The sequence below is a fragment of the Salvelinus sp. IW2-2015 genome, linkage group LG14, assembly GCF_002910315.2.
Source record: "Salvelinus sp. IW2-2015 linkage group LG14, ASM291031v2, whole genome shotgun sequence".
Taxonomy (NCBI): Eukaryota; Metazoa; Chordata; class Actinopteri; order Salmoniformes; family Salmonidae; genus Salvelinus; species Salvelinus sp. IW2-2015.
In genome coordinates, this window is record NC_036854.1 from 34793748 (window position 1) to 34817873 (window position 24126).

The window sequence follows — 24126 nt, forward strand, 5'->3', positions numbered from 1 at the left end:
ATCCTAAAAACATGTTTTCACTTTGTCATTATGGGGTATTGTGTGTACATGGGTGAGAYATCTATTTAATACATTTTGAATTCAGGCTATAACACATCAAATTGTGCAATAAGTCAAGTGGTATGAATACTKTCTGAAGGCACCGTAGCATTAGCAGCTAAACCCTCAAGGTAACTGGGATGATGGATCTTCGATCAACTCAAAGAGCATCAGTGAGAATTTGGTGGGTCAGCATCTCAATGCTCCCCATTCATAGCCTCATTCATGACGAGACAGACAGGCTCTCTCCAGTGAATAAATTAACAGCTAAAATCACAGCTTTGGTTCTGTGTCAGCACATACAGTATTATGACGGATAGCTGTTGTTGAAGGCGTTATCAGACACTGGTCAGGCTGTTAGCGAGATGCTAACTTTGCACTCCTTTCAAATAAGACTGATTAATAATGATTTGAAACAAACTCCTTGTTGTGTGTTTGTGTCTGGTGTGTGCGTGTGTGTGGTGTGTGTGTGTGATGCCATGTGTTCTCTTTAATTAAGAAGCTAAGCAGGAGGATTTCCATTTAGATAGCACATTTCCTTCTACCGTCACTATGAACACTAATTTAATTACAATTGCTTCCTTTCAGTTCTCCCTCAGGTAGGAGACTGGAGAAACAGACACATTGTCTTTGGCTTTTCACAACAGAGATTGAGACTCGCACACAAACGCACAAGTTAATGCATGCAAGAGTGCATGTGCACGCTCATGTGCACAGCTCCCCGTAGCTAGCGGTATAATTGCCCTGAAATGTAATTACAGTCTTACACGCTGCGGGGATTGTGTCTCTGATTCCAGCTGTAAATTTGTGTCTTCGTCACACCTCCTGACTTAAACACATTCCTATTGTGTAGTTTTGTGCTTCATTATACTCATTATGAGGATATTTATTCTAATTTCTTTATTTCTTTATTAATTTCTCATGGATGTCATATTACTGACGATTTCCTGTTTTCACTCTGTGTGTAAATGAAAAGCACTCTACAAATGCAATTTATTAGTATAATTATTCATATTATTATAGGGTTGTGTGTGTGGATGTAGAGTAGGTGTGTACTGTCTCACACCTGGAAACAGAGTCGTGTGTGTTTAGGGCCATGTATAAAAATGCCCAGTTGCCCATCATTTGGGCTACCATGTCTAGAAGCAATAGTTTTTAACTATTTTAGCACTGTTTCGCGTTGCTCTGAGACAAGCATGGGAACTGGTCTTGATAAATCAATGAGATTTTTATTTTCACTGAATCTCCGTTTGGGCATTGGTTAGACTACAATTATACAATTAGGGTGTAGACATGTTATGTTCTTAGTGTAACCTTTATTTAACAAGGCAAGTCAGTTTAAGAACAAATTCTTATTTACAAGGACAGCCTACTCCTTCCTCACCGTTAGGGAATTGAACCCCGGTCTCCCGCGTGCCCGCRCGACAGGGGGATTCCTTAGCTAAAGAGCTCAGTACTGTACTCCCGACTGTCGCATTGTACAGCGTCACGTTTTGACATTTCTCCAAAAAGTACGATCTTTGTCCCCATGTGCAGTTGCAAACCGTATTGCTTTTTTATGGACGGTTTTGGAGCAGTGGCTTCTTCCTTGCTGAGCGGCCTCCGTTCAGGGTTATGTCGATAATAGACTTGTTTACTGTGGCATATAGATACTTTTGTACCTGTTTTCCTGCCAAGCACTTAACAAGGTCCTTTGCTGTTGTTACGGGATTGGATTGCACTTTTTGCACCGAAAGTACGTTTCGTCTAGGAAAACAGAAACGCATCGCCTTCCTGAGCGGTATGATGCTTGCATGGTCCCATGGTGTTTATACTAGCTACTTTGTTTTTACAATGAACATGGTACCTGTCAGGCGTTTGGAAAATTGCCTCCAAGGAATGAACCAGACTGTGGAGGTCTACAAATTTGCTGAGGTCTGCCTGATTCTTGTAATTTTCCATGATGTCAAGCAAAGAGCACTGAGTTGAAGGTAGGCCTTGAAATACATCCACAGCTACACCTCAATTGTATCAAAAGGATGTCAATTAGCCTATCAGAACTTCTAAAGCCATGACATAATTTTCTGAATTTTCCAAGCTGTGAAAAGCATAGTCAATTAGCGTAAATAAACTTCTGACCCACTGGAATTGTGATACAGTTGAATTAAAGTGAAATAATCTGTCTGTAAACAGTTGTTGGAAAAATTACTTGTGTCATGCACAAAGTAGATGTCCTACCGACTTGCCAAAGTATAGTTTGTTAACAGACATGTGGCGTGGTGGAAAAACGATTTTTAGAGATCCAATCTTAGTGTAGTAAACTTGACTAAGCTGTTATATATGTTTTATCCAGCCCCCGTTCCGCAGGAGGCTTTTGCCTTTTGGTAGGCCGTCAATGTAAATAAGAATTTGTTCTTAACTGACTTGCCTAGTTAAATAAAGGTTAAATAAAATAAAATAAAATCCAGAAAATGCCAGACTTTGATGATAAAGTTTGATGACAAAATTTGCCCASAAAGGAATGCCACRTCACCTTCATGTYTAAGTGAGCASATCACAAGTCAAGGTGAGTCCAAAAATGTCTTGAATGCTGCATAAATCATGTAATATGCAAGGGAGGTATGTGTGTTGTAGCTAAGAAAGTAATACCAAGTGTATGTTGTGTAGTAAGCTGTTAGTAGCCCATGTGCCTCACCCTAACAATTTGGCCTATTTTCACCTCTTAATTTCGCCTAACGTTACTGTTCTGACTCRKTGGTGCTGCACATGTAGCCTATAACCTGTTTTTGAGAAATGTCATCTAATACTATGATGTTTCATTGTCTGCGTATATGCCCMCTTTATCCTAYGGTTCTGACTTGGTGTACAGGGAAAATACTGTAAGAGCAGCCCATGTTCTGCATTCTGTCCCTGTACATTTCAAAAGTGCTGAACACGTAGTTATATTGACTACGTCCGTCGTCGCTCACTCATTAATGTTTTAATCGAAATTACGGAATGCCTCTTATCTGCTCATTGTTTCCTTGTGACATAGTTTGTACATCTCAATTGTCAATAGAAATCACATTTGTTTAAGCAAGTCAGCCATATCAACTATGTTTTTTTAAAAGGCAGTAAACGAGGCTGAATGAACTGTTTCACTGCCAGACAAGACTCCGCTGATAGTCAGGTGTAGCAGTGGGCACTGCTTGTCGCCATTATAGTGCAATGAATGTATTGTTTAGTGTCTTTGCTGGCATGCATCTAGGAATGTTTTTTCGAGATTGCCCCACCAAGATTTACATGCTAAAATCGCCACTGCTTATATTCATTATAATGCCATTATCGCTTATGTGCTGAGTTTCACTATTTATCAAGGCCACTTGGCGCTTATAATGTTGTTTAGGCTACTGATGTTTTCATTATTTGACCACGCGTCTTGCTGACTGTTATGTTTGCTGACCGTATGTTTGCTGAGGCGCTCCTCTTGCTGGTATGTTGCTGGACGGTGATGTCTTGCTGTAGACGTTATTTTTGCTGACACTGTCATGCTTTGACCGTATGTCTTGGCTGACTCGTTTGCTGACCGTATGGTTTTGACTGATGTATGTCTTGCTGACGGATCGTCTTGGCTGACGTATTTGTTCTTGGTGACGTATTGTCTTGCTGCCGTTGTTTGCTGCCGTCATCTTGCTGACCGTATGTTTGCTGAGACGTATGTTTGCTGATGTGTGCTTCCTCTTCCGTGAATGTCTTGGCTGAATGCGTATTTGCTGACGTGTCTTGCTGACCGTATGTACTTGCTGACCGTTGTCTTGCTGACCGTCGTCTTGCTGACGTATGTCTTGCTGACCGTCGTTTGCTGCGTATGTTTTTATGATGTATGTATTGCTGACCGTGTCGTCTTGGCTTGACGTTGTAACTTGCTGAGTATGACGTTGCTGAACGTATGTTCTGCCGTCGTTTGCTGAAGTATGTCTTGCTGAGCGTATGTCTTGCTGAGCTGTCTGCTTGACGTATGTTTGTGAACGTCGTCTTGCTGAGTATGTTTGCTGACGTATGTTGCCTGACGCTCGTTCTTTCTGACCGTATGGGTTCTTGCTGAACGGTATGTCTTGTGACGTATGTCTTGTGAGTATTCTTGCTGAGTTGTTCTTTGCTGACCATTCGTCTTGCTGACGTCGTCTGCTGCACCGTATGTTTCTGCTGACGGTATGTCTTGCTGCGCTCTCTTGCTGCGTATTGTCTTGCTGACCGTATGTTTGCTGACGTTCTCTTGGCTGACGTCATGTCTTGCTGCAGCCTCTTGTGACCGTCATGTCTTGCTGATGTCGTTTTGCTGACGTATGTCTTGCTGAGTATGTTTGCTGACCGCTCCTCTTGCTGACCGCTCCTCTTGCTGACCGCTCCTCTTGCTGACCGTATGTCTTGCTGACCGTATGTCTTGCTGACCGCTCGTCTTGCTGACCGCTCCTCTTGCTGACCACTCGTCTTGCTGACCACGCGTCTTGGTGGTTGGGGTCTTTATTTCATTTTGTCATTATGAAAAGAAGCTGTTAACGTGTTCCAACACACATGCCTTCTGTTCCCTAGTTGTAACAAACCCACCCCACAAATAAAATGTATTAACACTTGAATTTGTGTTTTGTGTGTTTTTTAAAAGAAATTCTTTTTTACATATAACCTACAATAACAAGCTAATGAAAATGCTATTGTGTTATTTGAAATACAATTACACAAGGCCTTCATGAACACAACCTAATTATAAATTTTGCAGTTAACCCACTGTTCCTAGGCCCTCAATGAAAATAAGAATTTGTTCTTAACTGACTTGCCTAGTTAAATAAAAGTATCAAAAGTATAAATCGTATCAAATTCCTTATAGTAAGCAAACCAGACAGCMSCATTTTATTATTTGATTCGATTTTTAACGACTAGCCAGGAGCACACTCCAACATCATTTACAAACGAAGCACGAGTGTTTAGTGAGTCCGCCAGATCAGAAGCAGTAGGGATGACCAGGGATGTTATCTATTTATTTATTTTTATTTTGGGGGTAGATCAGCTTTAATATTGCAGATAGACTGTAGCTTCCATCAATGTAATTGTCTGCATCATTTCCAACCCCCCATATACAGTGCATTTGGAAAGTGTTTTGTTAGGTTACAGCCTTATTCTAAAATGGTTTCTGGTGGATTMAACTGAAATTGCAACCAACTTTCTATGGCTTGTTTTAAAAATAGTGATATTTTTTAGATGATTTAATTTTCAAATAACCAATGTTCTCTTGATAAGTGTGTGAATTGGACCATTTTACTGTCCTGCTAAGTATTACGAATGTACTTTTGGGTGACAGGATGTAATGAACTAAAAGTAGCTTGAACGGGGATAGTCTATACCCGGCGGTTCTACTGTTAAATGGTGTGTGTGTGTGTGCGCGTGTGTGTATCAGTCACCAGATCTTAACCCAGTTGAAGACTTATGGGAGATTCTGGAGCATTGCATATGACAGCGTTTTCCACAAGCATCAACAAAACACCAAATTAAGGAATTTCTCGTGGAAGAATGGTGTTACATCCCTCCAATAGAGTTCCAGACACTTGTAGAATTGATGCCAAGGTGCATTGATGCTGTTCTGGTTCGTGGTGGCCCAACACTATTAAGACACTATGTTGGTGTTGCTTTTATTTTTGCAGTTACCTGTATGTTCACGCGTGTATCTCTATATCTCACCTGGGCAGGGTGTGACATTACACTCCTGGTACTCCTGAGCAGGTCCCAGGCAGGTCTGTCCTCCATGGCGTGGTTCAGGGGAGGTACAGGTCCGTTTACGGCTACGTATCCCTCGGCTGCAGTCTCTACTGCACTGAGACCAGGAGCTCCAGGATGTCCAGCCTCCGTTCACAGTGTGGCCGGAGATTTTACCCGACAGCAGCAGCTCTCCTGGTGGAGAGCGAGACGAGAGGGGGGTCAGGATGGAACTTGGTGGGACAAATGGACTTATTATTTTTCCACTTGGAATATGTATTGAAGCTAAGAATTTATAATAATAGAACCAAGAGTTTTTGGTGACCAAGAAAAACTGAATCCCTGGAGCAAGACATCTACATGACTCATACATAGGCTACAAGATGGAGAGACTAAAGAGCTCTCCACAGTGATTTCAAAATCTACGCATATGGAGCTACCAATCTCCGTTTGTGCCACTTTCCAAAACTGCAGCTGCACAAAAGTATGAAGAACTACTTAGAGAGTTATGCAAACTAACCTCAGAGGGATACGTTGCGTAGACTGTGTACAGCCCGTAACTGTGTGCGTGTGTGTGTGTGAGGTGTCTGACATACACTGTAGCTTAAAGTACATCAGCCTCAGTCTGTGCCACGCACGCACGAACGCACGCACGCACGAACGCACGCACGCACGAACGCACGCACACCGAGTCAGTCTCAAGCTACAGCAGGTCCCCCAAAAAAGTTAACTTTACCTCTACAGCTCTTTAGTCGAGCGCGTGCACAACATGCTTGCTGAGAGCTACTGAGATCCTGTAATTCATGCAACTCTATGAGCATTTGACTACTGTATGATCCCTCATCTGACATGAGTTAACGGAGAAATCTAAATGAAATATGAAACTATAATTTCTATTAAGCTTCAATTACCGCATTCATTCATCATCAGAGGCTGTGAAAATGTCCCTTTCAGAGTGAGTCTGTCTGGCTCCTCTTTGTGCGAGACAGAGGAGTGAGATCAGGTCTTTGTGTGAATGATAATCACTCGAAACTAAATTACAGCGTTCGCTCCCAAACACTCCAGTGATGATTCACTCAATCAACCCACCCTGCTATTATCAACCGTCTGAGCCACAACAATGAAACCATTTCTCTCTCTTTTCCTGCCCTTTTCTCTTTTCTCTCTGTGACCTTCCTTTGTCTCTCTATCTCTACGTCTTGGAAATGTCCTTTGCCTCCATTTCTCTCCCTCTATTTTCTGATTGACCATCCAGTTCCCCTGCTGTTGGGTGCTTTGTATTCTCCCTGCAGCCCTTTAGTAGAGAGACCAGAGTGTTTACCTATCACACGTACAGTCCTGACCTCTTCATAACTACACACAACCTTGGGAGTCAACATGTCCGCACGCACACACATGCATGCGCGCAGACACACATACACAGACACACGCGCACAAACACTCTCTCTACCTCACCCTGAGTTGGCAGGAGCACTGACAGGTCCTCTGAGGCYCCCTGCTTTTTATTGATTCTGAACAGGTAGTGGCACGGACAGCGCTGCCTGCCACAGTGACCTGCACTCTTTATCAAGCCCTCTGCTCGGTCGGGTAGATGTACACACACACACACTCGCTCACACACACAACACACACAACCACAAAACACGCACACACACACTTGAGATGAGATCAGAAATCCCAGTCCGCCCGGTTGCTAAAACAAACAGCGGCCTGACTTCACTTTTAAATGAGGAGAGTACTGTAGTTCCATTGATCTCTGTATCCACCATGTACAGTGGAGATAATTATAAGCCACTCTCTCAGAATGCAGGGGTACCGTGCAATACAAACCCCTATCAGCTTACAGACTAGGACAGAAGAATAGAGTTAGCAACATKATGTCTTTAGACTGTAAAAGTACAAATACAGTCCCACACACATTCACACACACTTCAGATGATATCAGAAATCTCTCCACAGGGATGAGAGGTCTGGTGTGTGTGTATGTGTGTGTGTGTGTGGTGTGTATGTCAGCGGAGACTGGTGGGAGGCGCTATAGAGGACGGGCTCATTGTAATGGTTGGAATGGAATTCATGAAACGGTATCAAACACATCAAACATATGAAATTACAATGACCCCTGTCCTCTCATAGCTCCTCCCACAGCCTCTACTAGTGTGTGTGTTGTGTGTGTGTGTGTGGTGTGTGTTGTGTGTGTGTGTGTTGTGTGTGTGTGTGGTGTGTGTGTGTGTGTGGTGTGGTGTTTGTGTGTGTGTGTGTGTGTGTGTGTGTGCATCTGGGTGTGTGCATCTGGGTGTGTGAGTGCATTGCATCTGGGTGTGTGAGTGATGCATCTGGGTGTGTGAGTGTGTAAATGAGAAATGAGACAGCTCTGGTGGATTACAGAGTTACGCCACAGCGCTGTGACAGTATTCCAGAGCTGTCATCTGGTTTGTCAAATACTCGCCTTGGGGAGAATTGAGAGCTGCTTAATGTGTGTGTTCTTAAATCGCTTATTAAAGTTAGTGAGAGGGCAATTAAAACTCCCACCTGAAGGGAAGGGGATCAGAGAGATGAGACATGCACGTATGCACACACAACACACACACACACACAACACACACAACACACACACACACCACACACACACACACACACACCACACACACACACACACACACACACCACACACACACACACACACACACACAACCACTATAACTAACACCCAGTGATGAGGCTAATTACCAGGGGACTTTGTATTTACTTTTGTCTGAGGTCGACAGAGGTAAGACAGATACAAGGAAGTGACTCTTAAGTTTTTTTGTAAGAGGTTAACAGATCTATTATACCACTGCTGAGATGGAGTGTGCTAATAAATACTTCTGCTTTATCTCAGATCAATTGTAGATGTGTGAGTTATTTAACATGTAATCCTGGTTTTAGTGTACGTATGATTAAGGGATTGAAAGTCCCAATAGTCAAGTGTAGCCGGAGAGAAACAGAGGGGGTGAAAGAGCTGGCGTGGTAAGAAAGAGAGAGAGAGGAGAGAGAGAAGAGAGAGAGAGAAAGAGGGTGAGAGGGATAGCACGGTAAAGAGAAGAGAGAGAGAAAGAGGGTGAGAGGGATAGCACGGAGAAAAGAGAGAGAGAGAAAGAGGGTGAGAGGGATAGCACAGTAGAAAAAGAAAGAGACTCTTTAACACTTTAACATCGTCCTTAGCTCTGGCATCTTCCCCAATATTTGGAACCAAGGACTGATCACCCAATCACCACAAAAAGTGGAGACAAAATTTGAACCCCAATAATACCGTGGGAATATGCGTCAACAGTAACCTGGGAAAATCCTCTGGCATTATCATTAACAGCAGACTCGTACATTTCCTCAATGAAAACAATGTACTGAGCAAATGTCAAATTGGCTTTTTAACCAAATTACCGTACAACAGACCATGTATTCACCCCTCACACCCACAATTGACAAACAAAACAAACCGAAACAAAGGCAAAGTCTTCTCCATGGCTTTGTTGATTTCAAAAAAGCCTTCGACTCAATTTGCATGAGGGTCTGCTATACAAATTGATGGAAAGTGGTGTTGGGGGTAAAACATACGACATTATTAACATCCATGTACACAACAACAAGTGTGCGGTTAAAATTGGCAAAAATAACACACATTTCTTCACACAGGGTCGTGGGGTGAGACAGGGATGCAGCTTAAGCCCACTCCTCTTGCACATATATATCAACGAATTGGCGCGGGCACTAGAACAGTGCTGCACGCACCCGTTCTCTACCCTAGCTAGAACCGAGATCAAATGTCTACTGTTTGCTGAAGGATTGGTGCTTGCTGTCACCAACCAATGGAGGGCCACAGCAGCACCTAGATCTTCTTGCCACAGATTCTGTCAGACCCTGGGCCTGACAGTAAAATCTCAGTAAGACCAAAATAATGGTGTTCCAAAAAAGGTCCAGTTCACCAGGAACCACAAATTCCATCTAGACCACCATTGCCCTAGAGCAACACAAAAAACTATACATACCTCGGCTAAACATCAGCACCACAGGTAACTTCACAAAGTGTTGAACGATCTGAGAGACAAGGAAGAAGGGCCTTCTATGCCATCAAAAGGAACATAAATTTCAACATACCAATTAGGATCTGGCTAAAAACTTGAATCAGTCATAGAGCCCATTGCCCTTTATGGTTGTGAGGTCTGGGGTCCGCTCACAAACCAAGATTTCACAAAATGGGAACAAAACACCAAATTGAGACTCTGCATGCAGAATTCTGCAAAAATATCTCAGTGTAACAACGTAGAACACCAAATAATGCATGCAGAGCAGAATTAGGCGATACCCCACTAATTATCAAAATCCGAAAAGAGCCGTTAAATTCTATCAACCACCTAAAAGGAAGCGATTCCAAACCTTCAACAAAGCCATCACCTACAGAGAGATGAACCTGGAGAAGAGTCCCCTAAGCAAGCTGGTCCTAGGGCTTCGTTCACAACCACACAACACACCTCCACAGAGCCCCAGGACAAGCACAATTAGACCCACCAAATCATAGGAAAACAAAAAGATAATTACTGACACATTGGACAGAATTACAAAAACAGAAGCAACTAGAATCTTTGTGCCCTAAACAGAGAGTATCTACAGTGGCAGAAGATACCTAGACCCTGTGAACTGACCCACTTAAGAAAGCTTAGGACATATGTACATAGACTCAGTGACACAAGTCCGTGAATGCTATTGAAGTGGACGCCGTATCGAGATCACATGGCCATCTAAAAGAGATAGACTAGCACATCGATTGACTACATCAGCGACTGGCCAATGACAGCGGAATAACAAATGAGGTGGAAACTGAGCTGCACTTCCTAACCTCCTGCCCAAGTAATGACATATTAGAGAGACATATTTTCCCCTCAGATTACACAGATCCACAAAGAATTTGAAAACAAATCCCAATTTTGATAAACTCCCATATCTACTGGAGAGAAATTCCACCAGTGTGCCATCACAGACAGCAGATTTGTGACCTGTTGCCAAGAACAAGGGCAACCAGTTGAAGAACAAACACCATTGTACATTACACCCATATTTATGCTTTGTTTAATTTTAACTTGTGTGCTTTAACCATTTGTACATTTTACAACACTGTATATATATAATATAAATTGTAATGTTTTATTGTTTTGAAACTTCTGTATGTGTATGTTTTACTGTTAATTTGTATTGTTTATTTCACTTTTGTATAATATCTACTCACTGTAGCTTTGGCAATGTTAACACATGTTTCCCATGCCAATAAAGCCCTTGAATTTAAATTTAAATTTAATTGAAAGAGGTGAGAGGGATAGCACGGTAGAAAAAGAGAGAGAGAAAGAGGGTGAGAGGGATAGCAGGTAGAAAGAGAGAGAGAGGGGTAGCAGTAGAGTAGAGAGAGAGGGTGAGAGGATAGCACGTGTAGAGAGAGAGAGAATAAGGAGGGTGAGAGGGATAGCACAGTAGAAAAAGAGAGAGAGAAAGAGGGTGAGAGGCATAGCACGGTAGAAAGAAAGAGAAGCAGAGAAGAGGGTGGAGGGATAGCACGAGTAGACAAGAGAGAGAAAGGGTGAGAGGGATAGCACGGTAAGAAGAAGAAGAGAGAGAGAAAGAGGGTGAGAGGGATAGCACGGTAGAAAGAAAGAGAGAGAGAGAGGGGTAGCACAGTAGAAAAAAGAAAGAGAGAGGGTGAGAGGGGTAGCACAGTAGACAAAGAGAGAGAGAAAGAGAAAAAGAGAGGTGCTGGTCAGTGTCATATTGTCTGAGCACAGGGAGAACTAATCTATCTATGGTCTCCTTGTCGGCTAGTGATGTCTGTGGGCTGATGAGACTAATCTTTTGTCTCAGAAAGGAACTGGCCTCAGAGCATTTGAGCTGAAAAACATCACACACATTTCCAATTTAGTAATATCCAGAGCGATTTACAGGAGCAATTAGGGTTAAGTGCTTTGCTCAGGGTCACATTGACAGATTTTTCACCTAGTCGGCTCAGGGACTCTAACCAGCAAACTTTCAAAGAAAAATCTCTCTCATGTGTGTTCTGTCCAGTGTGTCTCTCTGTGTGTCTCTCTCTGTGTGTCTCTCTCTGTGTGTCTCTCTCTGTGTGTGTGTCTCTCTCTCTATCTCGCTCTCCATTAATGCAGCTCTTATTGATTCCTCTTGTTCAGATAGTTTATCTGCTAGATACGGCATTTACCCATCTTTTCACACATTATGTAAATAAATCCATAGGCATAACTTTCATGGGTAGTAATCTTCTGTGAGAAATGTACTGTATGTTGGTACTGTATGTGTCGTGGGTGTATGGCATACAAAAACAGTAGTAGTTACATAATGTCCTCAGCATTTCTCTATAGTGTATTTCCAGGTGAACACGAAAATAATAACATCCACAACATGCCAAAAGTATGTGAACACCCCTTTAATTTTGTGGATTCGGCTATTCCAGCCACACCCATTGCTGACAGGTGTATAMAAYTTAACACACATCCATGCAATCTCCATAGACAAACATTAGCAGTAGAATGGCCCATACTGAAGAGCTCAGGGACTTTCAACATGGCACTGTCATAGGATGCCACCTTTCCAACAAGTGAGTTAGTCAAATCTCCCTCGAGAGCTGCCCCGGGCAACTGTAAGTGCTGTTATTGTGAAGTGGAAACGTTGAGGAGCAACAACGGCTCAGCTGGAAGTGCAGGCCACACAAGCTCACAGAACGGGACTGTCCAAACTGCTTCTGGAAGCACAACGTTCGTCTGGAGCTTAAGGCTGCCTAGAGCAAACCTAAGATCACCATCTCAATTTTTTATTCTTTATTTTATTTTCACCTTTATTTAACTAGGCAGATCGGTTAAGAACAAATTCTTATTTACAATGACGCCTACTCCGGCCAAACCCTGACGATGTTTGGGCCAATTGTGTGCTGCTCTATGGGACTCCCAATCCCTCTGGATGTAATTCAGACTGGATTCGAACCAGATGCAGTTCCTTAGCTAAGCTGTAGTCAATGAATAGCATTCTCACATAGGTGTTCCTTTTGTCCAGATGTGAAAGGACAGGGAGACGTTGAAAATGTCAGTGAAGACAATTGCCAGTTGGTCAGCGCATGCTCGGAGTACACGTCCTGGTAATCCGCCTGGCCCTGCAGCCTTGTGAATGTTGACCTGTTTACAGGTCTTACTGACATCGCTGCGGAGAGCCTGATACTAATCTCTGGAACAGCTGATACTGTCATGCATGTTTAGTTTTACTTGCCTCGAAGCGAGCATGGAAGTCATTTAGCTCCTCTGGTAGGCTTGTGTCACTGGGCAGCTCTCGGCAGTGCTTCCTTTGTAGTCTGTAATAGTTTGCAAGCCCTGCCACATCCGACGAGAGTCGGAGCCGGTGTAGTACGATTCGATCTTAGCCCTGTATTGACGCTTTGCCTGTTTGATGGTTTGTCGAAGGAAATAGGAGGTATTTCTTATAAGCTTCCGGGTTAGAGTCCCGCTCCTTGAAAGCGGTAGCACTAACTTTTAGCTCCATGGCTTCTGGTTCTCCCCAAAGGTGATTCATCACTTCAGAGAACATGTTTCCAGAGTCCAATGGTCGCGAGCTTTACACCCCTCCAGCCAACACTTGGCTGGACCGCATATCTCCCTCAGCATATCTCCCTCACTAGCTTGAAGCATCAGCTGTCAGAGCAGCTCACAGATCACTGCACCTGTACATAGCCCATCTGTAAAAAGCCCATCCAACTACCGCATCCTCATACTGTATTTATTTATTTATCTTGCTCCTTTGCACCCCAGTATCTCTACTTGCWCATTCATCTTCTGCACATCTACCATTCCAGTATTTAATTGCTATATTGTAATCACTTCGCCACCATGGCCTATTTATTGCCTTACCTTGCGTATCCTACCTCATTTGCACACACTGTATATAGACTTTTTCTACTGTATTATTGACTGTATGTTTGTTTATTCCATGTGTAACTCTGTTGTTGTATGTGTCGAACTGCTTTGCTTTATCTTGGCCAGGTCGCAGTTGTAAATGATAACTTGTTCTCAACTAGCCTACCTGGTTAAATAAAGGTTAAATAAATACAATTGTCACGCCCTGATCTGTTTCACCTGTCTTTGTGCCTGTCTCCACCCCCCTCCATGTGTCGCCCATCTTCCACATTATCCCCTGTGTATTTATACCTGTGTTCTCTGTTTGTCTGTTGCCAGTTCGTTTYGTTTCGTCAAGCCTACCAGCGTTTTTCCCTCTGTTCCTGTCTCTTTATTGTTCCTGTTTTTCAMGAGTTTGACCTTTTCTGCCCGCCCTGAYCCTGAGYCTGCCTGCCGTCCTGTACCTTTGCCCCACTACCCTGGATCATCAACCCCTGCCTGCCTTGACCTGTCGTTTGCCTGCCCCTRTTTCTGTAATAAACATTSTTACTTCGACACAGTCTGCATTTGGGTCTTACCTGAAACGTGATAAAAAWWTAAAAWATCCTCAAAAGGTTCTACAGCTGCACCACTGAGAGCATCCTGACTGGTTGCATAACTGCCTGGTATGGCAAYTGCTCRGCCTCCRACCGCAAGGCACTACAGAGGGTAATGCGTACGGCCCAGTACATCACTGTGGCCAAGCTTCCTGCCACCCAGAACCTCTATACCAGGTGGTGTCAGAGGAAGGCCCTAAAAATTGTCAAAGACTCCAGCCACCCTAGTCATAGACTGTTRTCTCTGCTACCGCATGGCAAGCGGTACCGGAGCGCCAAGTCTAGGTCCAAGAGGCTTCTAAACAGCTTCTACCCCCAAGCCATAAGACTCCTGAACATCTAATTAAATTGCTTCCCAGACTATTTGCACTGCGCCTCTCCCCCTCTTTACACCACTGCTACTCTCTGTTATTATCTATGCATAGTCACTTCAATAACTCCACCTACATGTACATATTACCTAAATTACCTCAACCTACCGGTGCCCCCGTACATTGACTCTGTACTGGTACCCCCTGTATTTATTTTATTTAAAAATATATATATTTTACCCTTATTTTACCAGGTAAGTTAACTTAGAACGCATTCTCATTTACAACAACGACCTGGGAAATAGTTACATGGGAGAGGAGGGGGGATAAAAGAGCCAATTGTAAACTGGGGATGAGTAGGTGGCAATGATGGTATGAAGGCCAGATTGGGAATTTAGCCACAACACCGGGATCTTTAGTGACCACAGAGAGTCAGGACACCGGTTTTACGTCCCATCCGAAAGACGGTATATAGCCTCACTATTGTTATTTTACTGCTGCTCTTTAATTATTTGTTACTTTCATTTCTTAATTTTTTTAGGTATTTTTCTTAAAACTGCATTGCTGGTTAAGGGGTTGTAAGTAAGAATTTCACTGTAAGGTCTACTACACCTGTTGTATTCGGCACATGTGACAAATACAATTTTATTTTATTTGAATTGAATTGGAACGCCAACTGCGAGCCAGTCCTAATCGACCAACATCAGTGTCCGACCTCACCAATGCTCTTGTGGCTGACTGGAAGCAAGTCCACACAGTAATGTTTCAACATCTAGTGGAAAGCCTTTCCAGAAGAGTGGAGGCTGTTATAGCAGCAAAGGGGGAACCAACTCCATATAATGCAGATGATTTTGTAATGAGATATTCGACAAGCAGGTGTCCACATGTACTGTATATAAGCACAGAATAAAACAGTTATATCAAAAATGTGTGATGGATTGCATGGATCTTTGTGTCGATTGTGTTGAATACATGTCACGCCCTGACCTTAGAGATCCTTTCTATGTCTCTATTTTGGTTGTCAGTGCGGGAGTTGGGGTGGGCTTCTATGTTTTTGTTCTATGTTGTCTATTTCTATGTGTTTGGCCGGGTGTGGTTCTCAATCAGAGGCAGCTGTCTATCGTTGTCTCTGATTGAGAACCATACTTAGGTAGCCTTTTCCCACCTGTGTTTTATGGGTAGTTGTTTTCTGTTTTTGTATCTGCACCAGACAGGACTGTTTCGCTTTCGTTCTCCTGTTTGTTSTTTTTGTTCGATTTKGATTAAATTATGAACACTTTAAACGCTGCACCTTGGTCCACTCTTCCTTCAGCCCACGAGAATCGTTACAATACAGCAACTGAAAACTGATATAGTATACGATTCATATAATGAATATCATTACACAGCAACAAGAAAGGCTAACACATTACATTTAAAAATCACTGAGTAGATGCAATGAGAAATATCTAGTAATCAATTCATATCTTAAGTTAGTAACTGATAACCATTAAGTCTTGATCGCTGGTACAAAACGCCTCAGTATGCCTAAGAAACCACATATGGATTGCTTGGCTTAATCTTATACGCTTTATCTATTCCATCTAATTTAGATAGATAGAAACAAGAGATGAAACCTCCTAATATGTAATATTTTCAATTATTTCCAGAGAAAATTGATCTAGCCTTCCGTATCGCCATGATGTAGTTGGGACTCTGGTTTAAAATATGTTTCTTCAAATGGAGCTGAAAWCGCCAAATGTCAGTCATTTCTAATAGCCCTGATCCCTCTGATCCTTCCATGACAAACATGATGACATTCAGAAAAAAGGGAGGGAGGCCCACACCTCAAAAGGCCTGATAAAATAGATAGGGAGGGATTCGCTCCCTGCCAGGGAGTCACCTGCATATTAAAGGGCAGCTCATCTCCAAAAGAGAAGTTGGAACAGTTTGCATGAGTGGTCTCTCACAGTCATATCATATGAATACACAGTGTTGGGTCGGTTACTTTCTTAATGTAATCAGTTACRGTTACTWGTTASCTGCCCACATTCTTTATCAGTCACTTAACATTTGGATTACCCAAACTCAGTAATGTAATCTCATTACTTTCAGTTACTTTCAGATAACTTTCCCTTTAAGGGGCATTTGAAGAAAACAAAAATATATATTAACAAATGAAGCGACATTATTGCAACATAAATCAATGTTAGAGTTTACATAGCTGGCCATAAACGGATGCTGCATTTTACTTTATGGGTTATGTAGGCTTCTAACCCATTGCTTTCTACTTCAATACAGATAATAAAATGATTAGGCTATAGTTTTACATTAAAAATCAAAGTCTATCAGATTTCCAGTCCTTACAATTAATTACAGTCCCTTTAGAAAGTATTCACGCCTCTTGAGTTTTTCCACATTTTGTTGTGTTACAAAGTGGAATTAAAATGTTTGTAATTGTCATTTTTTGTCAACGATCTACACAAAATACTCTGTAATGTCAAAGTGGAAGAAAGATTTGAACATTTGGAGAATAAAAAAAAAGAATTAAACACTAATATATCTTGATTAGAAAAGTATTCAACCTCCTGAGTCAATACATGTTAGAATCACATTTGGCAGCGATTACAGCTGTGAGTCTTTCTGGTTAAGTCTCTAAGAGCTTTCAACCCCTGGATTGTGCTACATTTACCCATTATTCTTTTCAACATTCTTCAAGCTCTGTCTATTGGTTGTTGATCAGTGCTAAACAACCATTTTCAGGTCTTACCATAGATTTTCAAGTAGATTTAAGTCAACACTGTAACTCGGCCACTAAGGAACATTCACTGTCTTCTTGGTAAGYAACTCCAGTGTAGATTTGGCCAAGTCTTTTAGATTATTGTCCTGCTGAAAGGTGAATTCATCTCCCAGTGTCCCAATGTTGTTGATCCATCCTCAGTTTCTCCTATCACAGACAATTTAAACTCTGTAACTGTTTAAAAGTCACCATTGGCCTCATGGTGAAATCCCTGAGCGGTTTCCTTCCTCTCGGGCAACTGAGTTAGGAAGGACGCCTGTATCTTTGTAGTGACTGGGTGTGTTGATACACCATTCAAAATGTAATTAATAACTTCACCATGCTCAAAGGGATATTCAATGTCTGCTTTATTTTTTTTTTTTTTTACCAATCTACCAATAGTAGAGAGGCATTAGAAAACCTCCATGGTCTTTGTGGTTGAATCTGTGTTAGAAATTCATTGCTTGACTGAGGGACCTTACAGATAATTGTATGTGTAGGGTACAGAGATGAGGTAGTCATTCCAAAATCATGTTAAACACTATTATTGCACACAGAGTGAGTCCATGCAACTTATTATGTGACTTGTTAAGCAAATTATTAACTTATTTCGGCTTGCCATAACAAAGGGGTTGAATACTTATTGACYTATACTTAAGACATTTCAAATTTTCCTTTTTGATTAATTTGTTAAAATTTCTAAAACATAATTCCACTTTGACATTATGGGGTATTGTGTGTAGGCCAGTGATATTTGTTTTATTGAAACCATTTTAAATTCAGGCTGTAACACAACAAAATGTGGAAAAATTCAAGGGGTGTGAATACTTTCTGAAGGCACTGTAAATACCCCTTGATCTTTAAGAATAGGACTTGGAAATATAGATKAGTCAAATTGTTTTACCTGAACGTAACCCAAAAAACAAAGGACTTCTTAGTCTACYCCAGAGACATACAATATTATTTATATTTCTAAATACATGGTTCTKGSTTAGTTATGTTTTAGTCATGGTGGAATGATTGGACTCATTGCTTCAAAATATGGTTGAAAAAAATGCTGCTCTCATAGAATGTCATCGCTGAAAAAGGCAATTTTTGTGATGTGAAAAATKAATTGAATTTGCTATAAGCCTATTGTTTGCGTTTTTGTTGGTGACACTATAGAATTAGGAATTAGAATACTTTGTTAATTTAATAGGATCTCTATGGGTGACACTTTGATATCTCAATCATTTGCAGCTGTTGAAGTCTATCAAAAGTGTGCGAGTTCAGGCATGTGTCATGGCCTTCAGACTTWAAAAAAATTGGCATGAATTAGATTAAGAAATTAAAGCCCTACTTGGGGTCTTCTTAAATGAAACTCGTTTTTTGACAGTATGTGTGGAGCACAATACCAYGGAAGAATTTACAAGGGAGGAACTCCCTCAAACGCTTATCTGTTGCAAGAGCACATTTTTCAACTGCTGTCCACGGATCGCTTAAACAATGATTGATCGGCAGCTTAGCCTACACTTATTCAATTTAACAATTATTGKGTTAAAATACAACTATGCATTTGTMAACAGCCATCCATAACAACCACAATCCATAAGGTGCAAATAATTGAGAGATCAGCAGTGTGATTCACATCATTCCTATGTAGATATCAATAATAGGACTAAATTATATCCGTATCGCCCGTAGGCTACACCACTGCTGGCATCCTTACCTCCAAGCGTTTTTTCAAATTGGTTGTATAATATTTAATGCTGACAGCAGTCGCACCATTGGAAGACATAATTTAGCTTGCACTGTAGCCTACAAAACATATTACTGCTCTTTTTCCGCAATCCATCAAACGCATTTAGTGTGTCATCATAGTGGTTAGCTGAGGAACSCGCAACTCTGTTCTCTTATATCGAGGCGGATTTGAGTTTTGATAACTGGTCGCTTGATTTGCTAGCAACAACATTGAGTCACCATCAGTCGATACTTGTAAAAATTGTAATTCTTAAAATGCTTACCTGTACCTATGTTTGTCTTGTAAATCTGCGGTCTTTCCGCGGGGTGCTGAAATTCATACTTTTACTAAAAAGTTTTATCGAATACTATCACAGACTTTTTCCTGCATTTTTACAAGTATCGACTGAYGGTTACTCAATKTTGTTGCTTGCAAATYGCGCAACTAGTTATCAAAACTAAACTCTGCCTTGATATAAGAGGACGGAGTTTAGCATTCCTCAGCTACATACAATAGTGGTCTCTGACTTGTGGTCAGACYCGCTCAGATGGAACAAACTTAAACTTGTGCCTTTTTTCAATGTTGATTTGAATGTCATTGAGAAAACGGAACAGTGTAATAAAGTATTGTTTTTCGCAAAAATCCTTTCTGAATTTAAAAGTAACTCTAGAAGTAATCATCTAGTTTTTCTGAAGTATCTGTATTCTGATTACAATATTTTAGCCGGTAATGCAATGGATTAAAGTTACATTTTATTTGTAATCAGTTACATGTAACAGATTACATCAAATAAAATAAAATTGTATTTGTCACATGCGCCGACAGGAATTTACCTTACCGTGAAATGCTTACTTACAAGCTCTTAACCAACAATACAGTTAAGAAAATACASTTAARAAAATATTTACTAAATAAACAAAAAATRTACAAATAAARAAAGTAACAATAAAATAACAATAATGAGGCTATATACAGGGGGTACAGGTTAGTTGAGGTAATTTGTAGATGTAGKTAGGGGTAAAGTGACTATGCATAGTTAATAAACAGTAAGTCATGTAATTCGTTACTCCCCAACCCTGTGTACAGTAAGTAAGCCTTGCCGTAGCCAAAACGGCCCATAGGGTAAGAGCCAGTGAGCCTTGTCCGAGCAAGAAAGACCCATAGGGCAGGAGCCAGTAAGCCTTGTCCGAGCCACAACGGCCCATAGGGCAGAAGCCAGTAAGCCTTGTCCCGAACAAGCTCCTGTTTCTGCAGTATAAGGCAGCTTGATAAGCACACCTTCCGGACAGGACTCCCTCTACTCTCTCCACCCTCACTTCATCTCCAGTTAATTCTCTCCTGTTCACCATCTCTCCATKTATCTCCCTCCCTCTCAATCCTTCTCTCTGTCCCTCTAGGCCTGTTAGTACAGTATACAGTATAATGTATAGATAGAGGCCAGAGTTTTTCCTGGACTTGTCACAGGTAAACCTCCTGATCTTATAATGATATAGTTATATGTGTAGGTAGACGTGGTGCGTGTGTGTAGCAGTCTTTATTCATGACTACTGGAGTTTCTTCTTTCCAACCACTAGTTTTATGTGTGTGATAATGTGTCATGTGTTTCATTGGAGTATAAATCACAGTCTCAGTCTCTGGCTACGTATGGCGACACGCTATCTGTCTCTGAGGTTTACTATCTACTGTGATCATGTCTAGATACTTCTGTATTTCAGAAGACACATTAAATGCACAAATGTAGGCACACACACACGCACACACKCACACACTTTATCAGCCTGCTTTATCACCGTCCTCTTATAACCGTCTAGGATGTGTTTGTGTGTGCGTGTGGACTCAAATCGATAGCGAATAGCCCGCTGCTAACTGTAAATCTTCATTGGGTGACAGTACGGTCCATTCCCACTGGGCTCTCATCATCTCTGGAGGATAGAGGGGGACTGAGGGATCTTTGGCTTTGTGGCTTCATCACACACACACYGTGGCAGACATCAATACACAGCTTCAGTATGGAGGTGATTACTTCAGGACGGCCTCCTTGTGTGATAACTACTGACCCTGGGTCAAAAGGAATATGTCATTGGGATGATCGGGCGACGTATGGACATGCACACACACACACACTATCTGTCACACACACTGTGCACTCTTTGGATGGATGGATGTGGAGTGTGATAATGAGGAAGTGGGTCATTGAATCCATCCTCCTCACTGCCAAAGCACTGAATCTGTCACCCTCCTTTTGTCTCTCTCTCACCCTCCTTTTGTCTCTCTCTCACCCTCCTTTTGTAACTCTCTCACCCTCCTTTTGTAACTCTCTCACCATCCTTTTGTAACTCTCTCACCCTCCTTTTGTAACACTCTCACCCTCCTTTTGTAACTCCCTCACCATCCTTTTGTCTCTCTCTCACCCTCCTTTTGTAACTCTCTCTCTCTCTCCTTTTGTAACTCTCCCCCTCTCCCCCTCTCTCCCTCTCTCCCTCCCCCACTGGTTGAACTTTTCTTGTGGCAACCAGTCACAAATCTTGCTGCTGTGATTGCACTCTGTGGTATATCAAAATGACATTTGTTTTGGAATTCTTTGTGGGTCTATGTAATCTGAAGGAAATATGTGTCTCTAAAATGGTCATACATTTGGCAGGAGGTTAGGAAGTGCAGCTCAGTTTCCACCTCATTTTGTGGGCAGTGTGCATATAGTTAGACCTGGCTCTCAAGAGAAGACAGGCTTCGGCAGCCTTTCTCAATAGCAAGGCCATGCTCACTGAGTCTGTACATAGTCAAAGATTTCCTTAAATTTGGGTCAGGTATTCTGCCACTGTGCACTCTCWGTTTTTTTGTAAATTCTTTCCAATGTGTCAAGTAATTATCTTCTTGTTTTCTCAAGATTTGGTTGGGTCTAATTGTGTTGCTGTCCTGGGGATCTGTGGGGTCTGTTTGTGTTTGTGAACAGCCCCAGGGCCAGCTTGCTTCRGGGCTCTTCTCCAGGTTCATCTCTCTGTAGGTGATGGCTTTGTTATGGAAGGTTTGGGAATCGTTTCCTTTTAGGTGGTTGTAGAATTTAACAGCGCTTTTCTAGATTTTGAAAATTAGAGCGTATCGGCCTAATTCTGCTCTGCATGCATTATTTGGTGTTTACATTGTACACAGAAGATATTTTTGCAGAATGCAGAGTCTCAATTCAGTATTTGTCCCATTTTGTGAATTCTTGGTTGGTGACCGGACCCCTGACCTCACAACCATAAAGGGCAATGGGTTCTATAACTGATTCAAGTATTTTTAGCCAGATCCTAATTGGTATGTCAAATATTATGTTCCTTTTGATGATATACAAGGCCCTTCTTGCCTTGTCTCTCAGATCAATCACAGCTTTGTGGAAGTTACCTGTGGCGCTGATGTTTAGGTCGAGGTATGTATAGTTTTTTGTGTGCTCTAGGGGAACGGTGTCTAGATGGAATTTGTATTTGTGGTCCTGGCAACTGGACCTTTTTTGGAACACCATTATTTTTGTCTTACTGAGATTTACTGTCAGGGCCCAAGTCTGACAGAATCTGTGCAGAATATCTAGGTGCTGCTGTAGGCCCTCCTTGGTTGGGGACAGAAGCACCAGATCATCAGCAAACTGTAGACATTTGACTTCAGATTCTAGTTGGGTGAGGCCGGCTGCTGCAGACTGTTCTAGTGCCCTCGCAATACTATGTGAAGAGGTTGGGCTTAAGCTGCATTCCTGTCTCAAACCCCAGCCCTGTGGAAAGAAATGTGGTGTGTTTTTTGCCAATTTTAACTGCACACTTATTGTTCGTGTACATTAAATTTTATAATGTTGTATGTTTTTTCCACCAACACCACTTTCCATCAATTTGTATAGCATGCCCTCATGCCAAATTGAGTCAAAAGCTTTTTTGAAATAAGCAAAGCATGAGAAGACTTTGCCTTTGTTGTTGTTGTTTGTTTGTCAATTAGGGTGTGCAGGGTGAATACGTGGTCTGACGTACGGTAATTTGGAAAAAAGCCAATTTGACATTTGCTCAGTACATTGTTTTCGCTGAGGAAATGTAAAAGTCTGCTGTTAATGATAATGCAGAGGATTTTCCCAAGGTTGCGTTGACACATATCCCACGGTAGTTAATGGGGTCAAAATTTTGTCTCCACTTTTGTAGATTGGGGTGATCAGTCCTTGTTTCCAAATATTGGGAAATATGCCAGAGCTGAGGATGATGTTTAAGTATAACCAATTGGAATTTGAGGTCTGTATATTTTATAATTTTATTTAAGATACCATCAATTCCACAGGCCTTTTTGGGTTGGWGGGTTTGTATTTTGTCCTGTAGTTCATTCAATGTAATTGGAGAATCCAGTGGGTTCTGGTAGTCTTTAATAGTTGATTCTAAGATTTGTATTTGATCATGTATATGTTTTTGCTGTTTGTTCTTTGTTATAGAGCCAAAAAGATTGGAGAGGTGGTTTATCCATACATCTCCATTTTGGATAGATAACTCTTCGTGTTGTTTGTTTAGAGTTTTCCAATTTTCCCAGAAGTGGTTAGATTCTATGGATTCTTCATTTACACTGAATGCGTTCAGAAAGCAAAGACTATTCTGCTTGACTGAATCACATGTTGTCGCCTCACCTCCACTTTTAAATTAGAACAATGACAGACCATTAACACATGGCTCTTTGTTCATAAAACCTTTTAGACGTCTGTCTGTTGCTTCTCATGAGGCTGTGAATCAACGTTAACACCGCCACCATGTTAGTTCATTTAAACCGCCACAGTCATTAACTTCAAAAGGCAATCAGAGTAAAGAGAGAGAGAGACTAAAGTTAGTAAGTCTTAACTTTCTTTCCGGTGCCCACCCATTGATGAACTTGCGGTATGTGTGCGAGTGTGTATGCGRGTGTGTGTGCGAGTGTGTATGCGAGTGTGTGTGCGAGTGTGTGTGCGAGTGTGTGTGTGTGCAAAGCGCTAAAGCTTTAAAAAGAGATCCTCCTCCCAATGGGGCTGCGAGCAACTCAATAAACAAACTTTAACTGGTACATCTGTAACCCAAGCCACTATATTGCTCTGCTGTCCCGCCCTCCCTCCMTTTCC

At 41.7% G+C, this 24126-nt stretch overlaps 1 protein-coding gene across 1 annotated transcript in view; it reads right to left on the minus strand.

The window, feature by feature from the left end:
- The window catches only part of sema5a (sema domain, seven thrombospondin repeats (type 1 and type 1-like), transmembrane domain (TM) and short cytoplasmic domain, (semaphorin) 5A), a 221921-nt gene that overhangs the window by 12911 nt on the left and 184884 nt on the right, over window positions 1–24126 (minus strand). The window contains 1 exon segment of the mRNA XM_024000082.3: window positions 5731–5940. Within this exon segment, the coding sequence (XP_023855850.1) occupies window positions 5731–5940 (210 nt within the window).